Here is a 13,520-nt window from a genome sequence, read left to right as displayed (position 1 = left end):
TATGATTCCAAAGCCAACTACGTGTAGTATATGCGAGATCGAGATACTCTAATAGAACAGTCACCCTAATAGAGCATTCAGCTACATTTATAACTTAGTCCATTATAGGGAGTTCAGCTACAAACAGTTAATCTTATAGACAATTCACTACAAGCAAGTCACCCTGTAGAGGGTTCAGCTACAAATATGTCGCTGTAGAAATTCAGAACATTATAAGTCACACTGAAGAGAATTCAGTTATAAACAAGTCATCCTGTAGAGAGTTCAGCTACAACAAGCCACTCTGTAGAGAATTCAGCTACAAACAAGTCACTGCGTAGAGGGTTCAGCTACAAAAAAGCTTACCAGTAGAGAGTTCATCTAGATCAGCTACAAACAAGTTACTTTATACATTGTTCAGCTACAAGTAAGTCACTCTGTAGAGAGTTCAGCTACAAACAAGTCACTCTGTAGTACAAACAAGTCACTGTGTAGCTGGAGAGTTCAGCAACCAATCAAAAAAACCACTCTGTAAAGAGTTCAGCTATACAAATATGTTATAACTCTATAGAGAAAGTTATAACTCTATAGAGAGATCAGCTACAAGACATCACCTTATAGAGAGTTCAGTTACAAAGAAACCACCATGTAGAGAGTTCAGCTGCAAACTGTAGAGAGTTCAGCTATGAACAGATCACCCTGTAGAGAGTTCAGCTAGAAAAAGTCATCCTGTAGAGAGATCAGCTAGAAGGATCACCTTGTAGAGAGTTCAATTACAAATAAATCACCCTGCAGATAGTTCAGCTACAAACAAGTCACCCTGTAGAGAGATCAGCTAGAAGAAGTTACCTTGTACAGAGTTCAGCTACAAAAACCATCATATAAAGAGCTCAGCTACAAACAAATCACCCTGTAGAGAGTTCAGCTATGAACAGATCATCCTGTAGAGAGATCAGTTAGAAGAAATCACCTTGTAGAGAGTTCAGCTACAAAGAAACCACCAGGTAGAGAGTTCAGCTGCAAACAAATCATCTGTAGAGAGTTCAGCCAGAAACAAGTTCACCCTGTAGAGAGATCAGCTAGAAGCAAGTCACCCTGTAGAGAGAGCAGCTACAAAGAAACCATCCTGTAGAGAGTTCAATTACAAACAGATAACCCCATAGAGAGTTCAGCTAGAAACAAGTCACCATGTAGAGAGATCAGCTAGAAACAAGTCATCCAGAGATCAGCTAGAAACAAGTCACCCTGTAGAGAGATCAGCTACAAAGAAACCATCCTGTAGAGAGTTCAATTGAGGAGGCAACGCGAATTCACCTGAATTGTCGTGATTAAAATTTTTGCCATTAACCTACCATCACAGTCATTTCTTGGCTGCCACCTTGGATTTCACATCTTTTTTCACCTTGGCCTTTTTGGGGGCCACACTTTTTTTTTACAGCTTTGCTGTTTTGGTTTAGATTGTTATATACATCATTAAACACTATATAGTGACCTCCAAATTGCATGCAGTAATAATATTTAACAAGAACACAAAAAAATTTGGAATTTTCAACTAGAGTAGGGACCATGATAACACATCGATAAAAAGTACTGAAACAAGCTGAGTAGTGCACGATATTAAATCACAGTAAAATAATAATATATTTAATATCTTACCACAGGATCATCAATGTCATCTTCCACTTCTGCTATAATAATATGCTCTTTAAATATGGCAACAGCATCAACTTCTTCATCTTTCAGTCCACCAAAATTTCTCTTGACTGCATGTTCTAACTGCTTCATTGTCAGAGGCTGATTTGTGTTCTTTACCATCCAGTAGAGCATCTTTATCAAACTACATCATCAGCGTCAGTAATGAATAATACCATTAGTTCTGCAGTACCTGTAAAAATCTCTCAATCCAAAAAATTCCTTAGGGTGTTGTTTATCACAGATTTCCAGGTAGGCCTTAGCTAAACTTCTGAAGTATTTTTCCAGACGATCTCTGTATTTGTCACTCTCAACTGAACATATTCCCCTACATATGTACATGCAATTATCAAGTATAAATAAAGCAATTGTTTAATATATATTTTCCCTTTAGTATGTTTGATTATCAATAAAAATTAAATCTAGGTCAAAACATCCCAACTGTGATAAAGGGTGCAGCCTAGACGCTATCAAATTGGTCCATGAAATCAAATCAAAAGTGGTTGTCAAGAAAAGGCTCCAAGCACATACATGTAATAGTTGTAACACGGGCATGAGGACTTTGCCTGATATGTATGCATGCCCAACTGCCCAAGGGCATACATATCAGGCAAAGCCCGAATGCCCCGTGTTACAGCTAATATGTAACACTTATTAGGCTGATAGCCTGTACAGGGCGATCAATTATCCAAACCAATACGAGTGCAGCCACTGGGTGTATTATATATGCATACCTAAAATTTTTGAATATGGGTTAGCAGCTAGTACATTTTGGTTACGTTTGGTTATGATAAACGGACATATCCTAGAGATATCACGGATAATTTAGGTTACGCGAGTTTATTGTTTTAATCAGTGCTATTGAATCGTTTATCGAAAAAGAAAGGAGTTTACTAAAGGCCTAGGCAGATAAGCTTACTTGTAGAGTGGTTACTATGTGCAGAGTGGTAGCTTTGTGATGGGGGCGTGTCCGTATTCGAAAACATGCGGAAATGATCGATGAATAAGCTATAGCGCTAGTTTTCACCTTAGCTCAACGTTTTTCAACTCAGTCGTAGGATGGCGAGGATAACAAAATGCTCTTCATCTGAGTGAATTTCATAGTGAAATCCAAGTAGTGCATCCTAATCACGTGAGTATTAATCGATCCCCACAGTCGATTTTGCCATCGACGTCTATATAATCACTGCCCAGTTGTAGCCCAGTCTACATTTCGTATGTAGCCCGGCTGGCTGGGCTACATACGAAATGTAGCCCGGGCGGCTCTTTTGATCTGAGGTGTGAAAGTGTTACATGTTGTAGTTGTAATGCAGTGGTGAGGGGTTTGCCTGATATGTACACCCGATGCCCACAGGCAAGGGCATACATATCAGGCAAATCTTGAACATGTTGAGGGCATCAGGTGTACATATCAGGCAAACCCCAAACACGTCCGTATTACCAACTGTTATGTAACACTTCCTGGTTAGTGACTTCCTTACTATATACGGTTTGCAATTTACATATAAAACCTATACAACCGATTGTTGTTTTGAGTGTGGGATGCACAAGTGGCATCTTTGTACTGAACCACGTGGAACTTGCCAAAGTGTGTCTCTCATAACGGAGCGTCAAGTCCGAGGTGAATTATAGTGACACTGTTCACTGAAACAGGTTTTGTCGTCGAGATATCATACAGTACAATAGTACTGTATAGTAGGGACCACAAAGGTGTAGGCATGGTTCATGAAAAAAACATTACCCAAAAACCAGCCTCACTTTTCCCAGACGACAATGAGGCAATATTGGTTAGGCAAAACTAAGCCCAAACAAGCCTTCAGATTGACCAGAAATGCTTTCAACAAGTTGCTACGGAATTTTAAAATATATAAATTTAATGGAATTTTCTAGTAGCTGACTGACTGAGTAACTAACTGACTGATGCCTTCAGACAAGCATGACTCGATAACAGCTAAGGCTACGGGCTTGATTTTTTCACTGTTCAACGTCGCTTTGGCCTGAGAGGTACCTTTGGGCATACTGCACTATGTACAATGCATTCTTCATGGACTTACCAGTGTCCTCCTTTGTGTCCCATTCATCTTTGCTGACAGCGAAAAGTGTTGATTTGGTGGTAGCATGTGATGGCTTCCCTTTGTAATGGAAATCATCCGTATTTTTCATAGTGGCTACTTTGGTTGCAGAGGTGCTTTTCGAACAGTTCTTGATTCGTACTGCTGTGTAATGGGTTGAACATAGCTCAAAACAAAGTGTAATGGATACTTCACTTTTCAGACAATAATTAATATAACTGGGGCACACAGCGCCATCTCTTTCTTCTGATTCGGTATGCATGGGTTTACCAGTCATAATAATTATTATTTACAAAAAAGTGAATAAACAAGTACACAAAATTTTTTGGAATTTTCAACTAGACCATAGCACATTGATAAAAAGTACTGAAACAAGTTGGAGTGGTGCATGATCATACAGTACAATAGTACTGTATAGTAGAGACCACAAAGGATTGGGCATTACCCATGAAAAAACATCACCCAAAAACCAGCCTCAATTTTCCCTGATGATGATGAGGCAGGTAAAACTAAGCCCAAACAAACTTTCAGATCTACTCGAAACACTTTCAACAAGTTGCTACGGAATTTTAAAAATATATTAAACGGAATTTTCTACTGATTGCCTGACTGACTGATTGATGCCTTCAGACAAGCATAACTCGATAATGGCTTAGGCTACGGGCTTGATTTTTTCACTGTTCGACGTCACTTTGGCCCGAGAGGTGCCTTTTGGCATACCGCAGTACGTACAATGCATTCTTCATGGACTTACCACTGTCCTCCTTTGTGCCCCATTCATCTTTGCTGACAGTGAAAAGTGTTGATTTGGTGGTAGCATGTGGTGGCTTCCCTTCGTAATGGAAATCATCCATATTTTTCACTGAGGCTATTTTGATTGCAGAGGCACTTTCCAAACAGTTCTTGATTCGTAACGCTGTGTAGCGGGTTAAACATAGCTGTCAACGAAGGGTGATGGATAGTTCACTTTTCAGACGATAATTGGTAGGTGCGGCGCGTGGCGCCATTCTTTTGATGCGGTAAGCATGGGTTCACCAGTCATAATAAATTTTATTTTACAAAAAAAAGTTAACAAACAAGTACACAAAAAAAATTGGAATTTTCAACTAGAGTAGGGACCATAGCACGTCGATAAAAAGTACTGAAACAAGCTGGAGTAGTGCACGATCAAGACACACGGTAGTGTGTCGTGCGGCCCAAGAAGCCGGCGCGTAACACCCGTGAGTATATTGACAGGAAGAAAGAAAACGCAATTTTCGCACCTCCGTAGCTCTGTGCTTCCTTGATGAAACAAGACGATTTTTGCTGTGGACATGCCCTCCAACTGCAGCACTCCACATTCCAAATTTGAGCGAAATCGCTTCGCGCGTTCCCGAGATATGCGACTTCAAAAATTGGCTCAGTTTCTTCGTTTTGTTTTTCTTCTTCTTCTTCTTATTTTTCTTTTTCTTGTCGCACACTTACAAAAACTGCTATAAAACTTGAACGCCATATCCGATTGCCTTGAAATTTGGCACACAGAAGGGGGACATAAAGGCGCATCTCAGTACCAACTTTGGCTGGAATAAGATAAACAGGCAAAGAGTTATGAGCGATTATTCACGAAAAATAACACCAATATGTTGTCACGCCTACAGGGTAAACCGCGTATGGGAAGAAGCTGAAAATCGGTGGGTGAATAGGTTAACTATTGAACCTCAAACCTTTTGTGGTTTGAAAGAAATCGAGCTAAAAACCAGGAAGATACAACGAAAAAACCAACAGTGTGTAACAATTATGCAATCGAGATCAGCTAATAAAAAAACGACTGCTTGCGACTGCTTGCCACGCCTACCAGATAAACCGCTTGGGGTAATGCTTTGAAAATCGTTGCACAGATGGAGTAATCATCTTAGAAAGGCTCATCAATGGTGTAGAAGAATCAGACTTAAAGCCACGGAGTTATAACACGAAATCCAACTTGGTGAGGCAAGTGAGAGATCGAGATACTCTAATAGAGCAGTCATCCTAATAAAGCAGTCACCCTGAAGAGAATTCAAGAGATCAGCTAGAAATAAGAAACCTGTATAGAGATCAGCTACACACAAGTCACCCTGTAGAGCGATCAGCTAGAAGAAGTTACCTTGTAGGGAGTTCATGCAACTATGGAAAGAGATAGTTCAGCTAGAAGAAATCACCTTGTAGAGTTCAGCTACAAAGAAACCACCATGTAGAGAGTTCAGCTACAAACAAATCGCCCTGTGGAGAGATCAATAGAAGAAGTTACCTTGCAGAGAGTTCAGCTACAAAGAAACCATCATGTAGAGAGTTTAGCTACAAACAAATCACCCTGTAGAAAGATCAGCTAGAAGAGGTCACCTTGTAGAGAGTTCAGTTACAAAAAAACCACCATGTAGAGAGCTCAGCTACAAACTAGTGACCTTGTAGAGACATCAGCTAGAAGAAGTTACCTTGTAGAGAGTTCAGCTACAAAGAAATCATTCTTTAAAGAGCTCAGCTGCAAACAAATCACCTGTACAGAATTCAGCTACAAATAAATCACCCTGTAGAAAGATGAGCTAGAAAAAGTTACCTTAAGAGAGTTCAGTTACAAAGAAACCACCATGTAGAGAATTCAGCTACAAACTAGTGACCCTGTAAAGACATCAGCTAGAAGAAGTTACCTTGAGAGAGTTCAGCTACAAAGAAACCATTATTTAAAGAGCTCAACTGCAAACAAATCACCTATACAGAATTCAGCTACAAACAAATCACCATGTAGAGAGATCAGCTAGAAGAAGTTAACTTGTAGAGAGTTCAGCTACAAAGAAACCATCATTAAGAGAGTTCAGCTTCAAACAAATCACCTGTAGAGAGTTCAGCTACAAACAAATCTCCCTGTAGAGAGATCAGCTAGAAGAAGTTACCTTGTAGATCGTTCAGCTACAAACAAATCACCCTGTAGAGAGATCAGCTAGAAGAAGTTACTTTGTAGAGAGTTCAGCTACAAAGAAACCATTCTGTAAAGAGCTCAGCTGCAAACAAATCACCTGTACAGAATTCAGCTACAAACAAATATCACACTGTAGAGAGATCAGCTAGAAGAAATTACTTTGTAGAGAGTTCAGCTACAAAGAAACCACCATGTAGAGAGTTCAGCTGCAAAGAAATCACCCTGTAGAAAATACAGCCACAAACAAATTGCCCTGTAGAAAGATCAGTTAGAAGAAGTTACCTTTTAGAGAGTTCAGCTACAAAGAAACCACCCTGTAGAGAGATCAGCTAGAAGAAGTTACCTTGTAGAGTTCAGCTACAAACAAATCACCCTGTAGAGAGATCAGCTAGAAGAAGTTACCTTGTAGAGAGTTCAGCTACAAAGAAACCACCATGTAGAGAGTTCAGCTGCAAAGAAATCACCCTGTATAAAATTCTGCCACAAACATATTGCCCTGTAGAAAGATCAGTTAGAAGAAGTTACTTTGTAGAGAGTTCAGCTACAAAGAAACCAATTTGTAAAGAGCTCAGCTGCAAACAAATCACCTGTACAGAATTCAGCTACGAACAAATCACCCTGTAGAGAGATCAGCTAAAAGAAGTTACCTTGTAGATAGTTCAGCTACAAACAAATCTCCCTGTAGAGAGATCAGCTAGAAGAAATTACCTTGTAGAGAGTTCAGCTACAAAGAAACCACCATGTAGAGAGTTCAGTTGCAAAGAAATCACCCTGTAGAAAATTCTGCCACAAACATATTGCCCTGTAGAAAGATCAGTTAGAAGAAGTTACTTTGTAGAGAGTTCAGCTACAAAGAAACCAATTTGTAAAGAGCTCAGCTGCAAACAAATCACCTGTACAGAATTCAGCTACGAACAAATCACCCTGTAGAGAGATCAGCTAGAAGAAGTTACCTTGTAGATAGTTCAGCTACAAACAAATCTCCCTGTAGAGAGATCAGCTAGAAGAAATTACCTTGTAGAGAGTTCAGCTACAAAGAAACCATCATGTGGAGAGTTCAGCTGCAAAGAAATCACCACTGCCCAAATTTCAAGGCAATAGCTCTTTCCAATCTGAAGTTATCAATTGTCAAAGTTGGCAAATTGGATGTGTATGGAAGGCCCCTTTTCGCAAATCCGGTCACATATGTATTATATATATAATTTGTACATTTACTGATAAAATATTTAAAGTACATCTACTTCATCTTTTCTTCTTCCTGTAGTAAAGAAAAAAAACATAGGTTAAAAAAGTCCCAAAGCTGGCCATAGGCCGGCTTTGGGTATACAAATACAAAAAGAAATGAAATCTAATCCAAAACAGCCAAGCTGTAAAAAAAGTGTGCGGCCCTCAGAAAGGCTATGGTGAAAAAAGATGTGAAATCCAAGGTGGCGGCCAAGAAATGGCTGTGATGGTAGGTTAATGGTAAAAATTTTAATAACGACAATTCAGGTGAATTTTTGTGCCGCTTCACAAAATTTACCTGAATTGTCATTATTAAAATTTTTACCATTAACCTACCATCACAGCCATTTCTTGGCCGCCACCTTGGATTTCACATCTTTTTTCACCATAGCCTTTCTGAGGGCCGCACACTTTTTTTACAGCTTGGCTGTTTTGGATTAGATATTAAATTACAGTAAAACAATAAGAAGTGTTATATCCCTACTATGCTCAAGATACCATAAGAAGTGCACAGTAGGGATATATCACTTCTTATTGCTTTACTGTGATTTAATATCATGCACTACCCAGCACTGCTCATGTAGCTATGTAGTGCATATGCATAGTGATGTCACATTTTTAAAGAGCATGAGGTTTCCTTATGCCATCCTGCTGAAATTAATGATGCAAATGCCAAAATATATTGTGTGTGGTTTTGACAGGAGTGTAGTTCAAATATTCAGTTCGTCTTCTCTACCAGTGACTTCACCGTGCTGTAAGAAGCAAACAAAAGCATTAGTACCTAGCTGTTTTACATGCAGGGCAACTAATGCGACGATAATTAATATATTGGGAACCCAGCATAAATATTACAAGTTTTAGCAATTGAATTTGTCACCTTTGCAATTGACTTTGTCCCGTTTGCAGTAGAATTCGTCCCGTTTGCAATTGATTTCATCGCTTTTGCAATTGATTTCATTGCTTTTGCATTAGAATTCGTTGCGTTTGCACAAGAATTCGTCATGACTACGTTGACTATAAGAAACCAGCTGCTCATCACAAGGTTAATCATTTTCGCCATGGATAATACCACTTGAGACACTAGAGAGTAATTGAAGCTGGTAATACGCGAAGCCATTAGCTGCCTGTCAAGTTAATTAGCTTGTTCGCGAGTGACCACACCCATCGCCAATGGCGAAGAACAGTTGCGAATGTTGCTGAAGCCGTAGCAAAAGAATTATTGCCTTATAAAGAGTTGTTTACAACAGCTGTACTTCAACAAGATCATGGAGCAGCTGCTACATCTTGTTTTCGTGTTTACTGCAGCTGCCAATCTTGTTACAGACTAATTCTTGTGCAAACGCGACGAATTCTAATGCAAAAGCAACGAAATCAATTGCTAAACTGATGAAATCAATTGCAAACTGGACGAACAATTGCAAACGGGACGAATTTTACTGCAAAGGCAACGAACTCTACTGCAAATGGGACAAAGTCAATTGCAAAAACCTGTAGTGTCCTATATTTGCTGTGTAGCATGCATGTTGATAGTGCTTTATAGTACATGATCCATATGCCATTTTTGAAGTACATATAGTGAAATGATGAGCATGCAGGGCTAATTAGTTGAACTGTACACATTTAGTTTTAGTTTCTACATAATGTTTACCTTACTGTCAACAAAGAGAAATAAACTTCGGCATAATTTTAAAGCCAATTCAATTTGCAATTAATGGCAAGTAAAGGTTCAGAACTTGTCCTATGCTATGCACTTTCAGTTCTGATGTTGTAGTGACACATATAACTTTTGCCATACAAAAACCCAGTTTTAAAACACCTACAGTGTAATTGACCATTAAAGTAATGTATGAGTGAAAGGATGTAAGCAGGATCAGTGAGACAGTTGTGCCAGGTCAGACGCACTTCCTCAGTGTAAACTACAGTATCTGCATGGTGTAAATGTGGAAGAAGCTTTTACCTACTGTACAACACAATGGACCAACACACAGATAGGCAAAATATTTTGTCAATTTGCCCACCCTATCCCAAAAATGCTATAAGAGTCCATACGACATAAGACAGTTAAGTGCCAGTGCTGAAAAACTGAGCGTTAAGTGCCAGTGCTGAAAAACTGAGCGTAAGAGTTTGTAGATGAAGACTTGCATGGAACAGATAGAACAAAAAGGTGCATCAAAAAGGTCCCAAAAGTGAAAAAAAAAAGTTATGACCTAGGCGGGGATTGAACCCAGGTTGGTTATAATAACTTGAGGTTAAGGGAGGTGCGCAAATTGCGACAGTTGTGTATCTGTGGTTTTGACAGGAATGTAGCTGAACTTTTCAGTGATCCTTCCCTACACCAGTACCTTCATCGCCCAGGTATAAAGAACAAACATAAGCATGTACTGATTTGCTACAACAACGCTCGCGTTGCCAGATGATGGGCATTTAATTTCGCTAAAATTCCACACCAATACGTGCTTTGCATGCCAACATATGATAAGCTAAAAGTCGAGTTTTAAAAAGGTGTGCACAAAAAGGTACTGAGTAGAAGAAACCTGCCAACACATGGATTCGAACCCACAACCTCCTGCATACTAGTCAACCGTTCTACCACTTGAACAGTATGTGCTGTGGTTTCAAAGGTATTTAGCCCAAGTTTTTCTCTATATCTTGGCCTTCTACACACTGTAGAGAGCAAACGAAAGTACGCATCAACTCGCGATAATTTGAAGTAGGCCAATGATTAGCGCTTCATGTTGGGCACATGATGTGTTGATATGGGCAGTCCCAGGCAAGTAATCGGCATGACGGACAGACGGACAAACAGACAGATGGACAGCTTTTCAGCTTTATATATAGACGAAGATGTGCCCGAGGGCTGCGGGCATACATATCAGGCAAATCACTCATGCCCATGTTACAGCTAATATGTAACACTTCCGTTTCAGGCTGATAGCCTTGATGCCAATATGAGTGTAACCACTGGATTCATGTTATATGCATGCCCAAAAGATTCGATTATGGTTAGGCAGCAAGTAACGTTGTAGCTACAATTGTTTTAATAAACGGACGAGTCCTACAGATATCACAGAAAAGTTGAGTAGAACAAAAATAATAAAATAAAAATTCAGGGAATTTACAAGTGTTTTAATGCTTTCACGTTTAAACTGTTTAAAGACTAATCACAATGTATACTAAAGACTAAAGGAGTAAGCTTCATTATAGAGTGGTTAACTCGTGTCATCCGTAATGTGGGCGTGTCCACATTAAAAACATGCCAAAACGCTTGTGGATGCACTGTAAGACTAGCTCTCACCTTTAAGTAATATTTCCCAATTTGTAGAATGGCAAGGATACCAAAACGCCTTCATTTGAGTGCTTCTTGTGGCAACACTTCAATTTGTTGTAATCATCACGTGAGCATTAATTTTGTTGCAGATGATGCAAGAGACATTAAATAATTTTTTACCTTTAGTTCATTTAACACTTTGTAGGAGTTAACATATAGGGTTTTGTTTCTGCAGACTAGACTACGCTAGAATATTCTAAACTAGTCAGACTGGTTTTCACTACTATGTATTCTAGGCCAATATAAAAGGAATTGTTGTATTCTTGTTTAATGCTGGTAAAATAAGTGAACCTGTTCCAACTTGATCTCTGTCGATATTTATTCCCACAATCGATTTTGGTCTGAACTTGTATAAAACAAACAGAGGGTGTGGTACCACCACTACCTCATCTATATCAAGGCCATGCTTGCTTTGATGAAAGTGGCTTGTTCTTTTAGAAGTACAACCACCTTCCCGGGATACATTTCAATGTACTCTGGTGTACATTTAGATGTCTCCCTGTAAAGATATATACATGGCAAATGTATCCTCTGGAATTTCTTTGACCTGAGGTGTGAAAGTGTTACATTGATATTTGATAATGGCATGCTGAGATTTCAGATGTTTCTTGATCACTACCTTGAGTGTTTTAACACTTCTAACAAACTGTTCAGGTAAAGCTTCCCTGTAATTCATGCTTAGTCAGATGGTCATTTTAATAGCTACCTGTAAGCAAGGCATGACCATTAAGAAGGATATTGCTGCAGTTTGCAAATCCTTATTACTACTGACTGCAAATGTGTATGAAAAATACAGCACTGTGTGTGTGTGTGTGTGTGTGTGTGTGTGTGTGTGTGTGTGTGTGTGTGTGTATGTGTGTGTGTGTGTGTGTGTGTGTGTGTGTGTGTGTGTGTGTGTGTGTGTGTGTGTGAAACTAATACAGTACTCAGCTTTGCCTGATGTAGTCTCAAGGCATTCCATAAATGCTGTACTTTTTTGTGCACCCAAGTATAGGTGGTGCTTTAAGGGATCTATATGAGGTTTTCATTCAAACTGCATCAGTTTTAGACCACCAAATTATCAGCAAACATCTGTATAATCTGTTTTTGTTAGGATTAGTTGGCTAGTTTTGGCAATTTATATTTTATGCAAGTGCAGGGGTGACTCCAGGGGGGTTTCTGAGGTTTCCGAAAATCAGTCATGTATGCTTAGATCGAGATACTCTAATAGAGCAGTCAATAACATTCAGAGCAGCAGTATAGGAAGTTATGTAGCTATAAAATTAATACATAGTTAGGCATAGTGGAGAGCAGTTATGCTATTATCAGTAGGCAGTGACCTTTTTTTTTTGGTCTTCACCAAAAATCTAGCTATGCTCTTGATCAGAAACCAGTCACCAAATATCCTGGAGCTGCCTATGAAGTGATCGACCTTGTTGTCTTAGTGGGATTGTTTTAAGTGAATTAGTTCTCTTTTGATAACTTACTGTATCTGCTCATACAGTACTGTGTGGAAAATACAGTACATTTCAGCACTTTGATCTTCCCACATAATACAATATATGCAGGTACAGAATATATATTAAGTAATAGGTTTACAATGTATGGGTGTGAATAACATCATACCCTGCACTAAGAACAAGCTCTTCTTCATCTGGTTTTCCTCTAGTTACCATAACACCACGATTCATCTTGGCAGGATCGAGAGCCCAGTTTGATATACCAACAAATGCAACTCTTTTTTCACGAGCAACAGACTACGTAAATAAACACAAGTAACAAAGCGACGTAAACAATGATAGTGCATGTACTTGTGCAGTTTTATCAGCTCCACTGGTCCCATCTTCCAACAGCGGGTGGAGTGCTTTTAATGGAAGACTTGGAGAGTCCTCAGCAAGACCTACTTCATCCAACACCACAACAGACACAAAACGAGTGGTGTCTTTATTTTTCTGAAACTTTGTAGCAGTACCAAACACTTCTAATACACTTTCAGGTGTGGACAACTGACTACATTGGTAGGAGAACATCTTGACCTATAGCAAACCATGATTACTAAATGCATCATTTATAGCACGTTATATACTTGTTTTAGCTCCTTTAAAAACTTTTTATGTGAAGTATGACCCTGCATGGAGTCTGCTATGATGGATTTAGCCAGAGATTTGGAGCTTCCAGGTTTACCAACCAAAAACAATGGGATTCTCAACTCAATACACACTACCATCATAAATACATTTTCCCTTAATGCAGCATTGCTGGCAATATTGGGTCCCAACTTCATCTGTCTCAAGAACATGGTCTGGCACCTACA

General features: G+C 39.2%; 1 protein-coding gene across 1 annotated transcript in view; it reads right to left on the bottom strand.

Moving 5' to 3' along the window:
- The window catches only part of LOC136261923 (E3 ubiquitin-protein ligase rnf213-alpha-like), a 225,384-nt gene that overhangs the window by 66,066 nt on the left and 145,798 nt on the right, over positions 1-13,520 (bottom strand). The window contains exons 41-45 of the mRNA XM_066056017.1: positions 13,293-13,515; positions 13,018-13,242; positions 12,833-12,963; positions 1,865-1,999; positions 1,636-1,816 (exon numbers count right to left, since the gene is read on the bottom strand). Coding sequence (XP_065912089.1) covers positions 1,636-1,816; positions 1,865-1,999; positions 12,833-12,963; positions 13,018-13,242; positions 13,293-13,515 — 895 coding nt within the window. The remainder of the gene's footprint in view (positions 1-1,635; positions 1,817-1,864; positions 2,000-12,832; positions 12,964-13,017; positions 13,243-13,292; positions 13,516-13,520) is intronic.

This window comes from Dysidea avara, chromosome 7, assembly GCF_963678975.1.
Source record: "Dysidea avara chromosome 7, odDysAvar1.4, whole genome shotgun sequence".
NCBI lineage: Eukaryota > Metazoa > Porifera > Demospongiae > Dictyoceratida > Dysideidae > Dysidea > Dysidea avara.
This window is presented reverse-complemented; position numbering and strand designations above follow the sequence as displayed.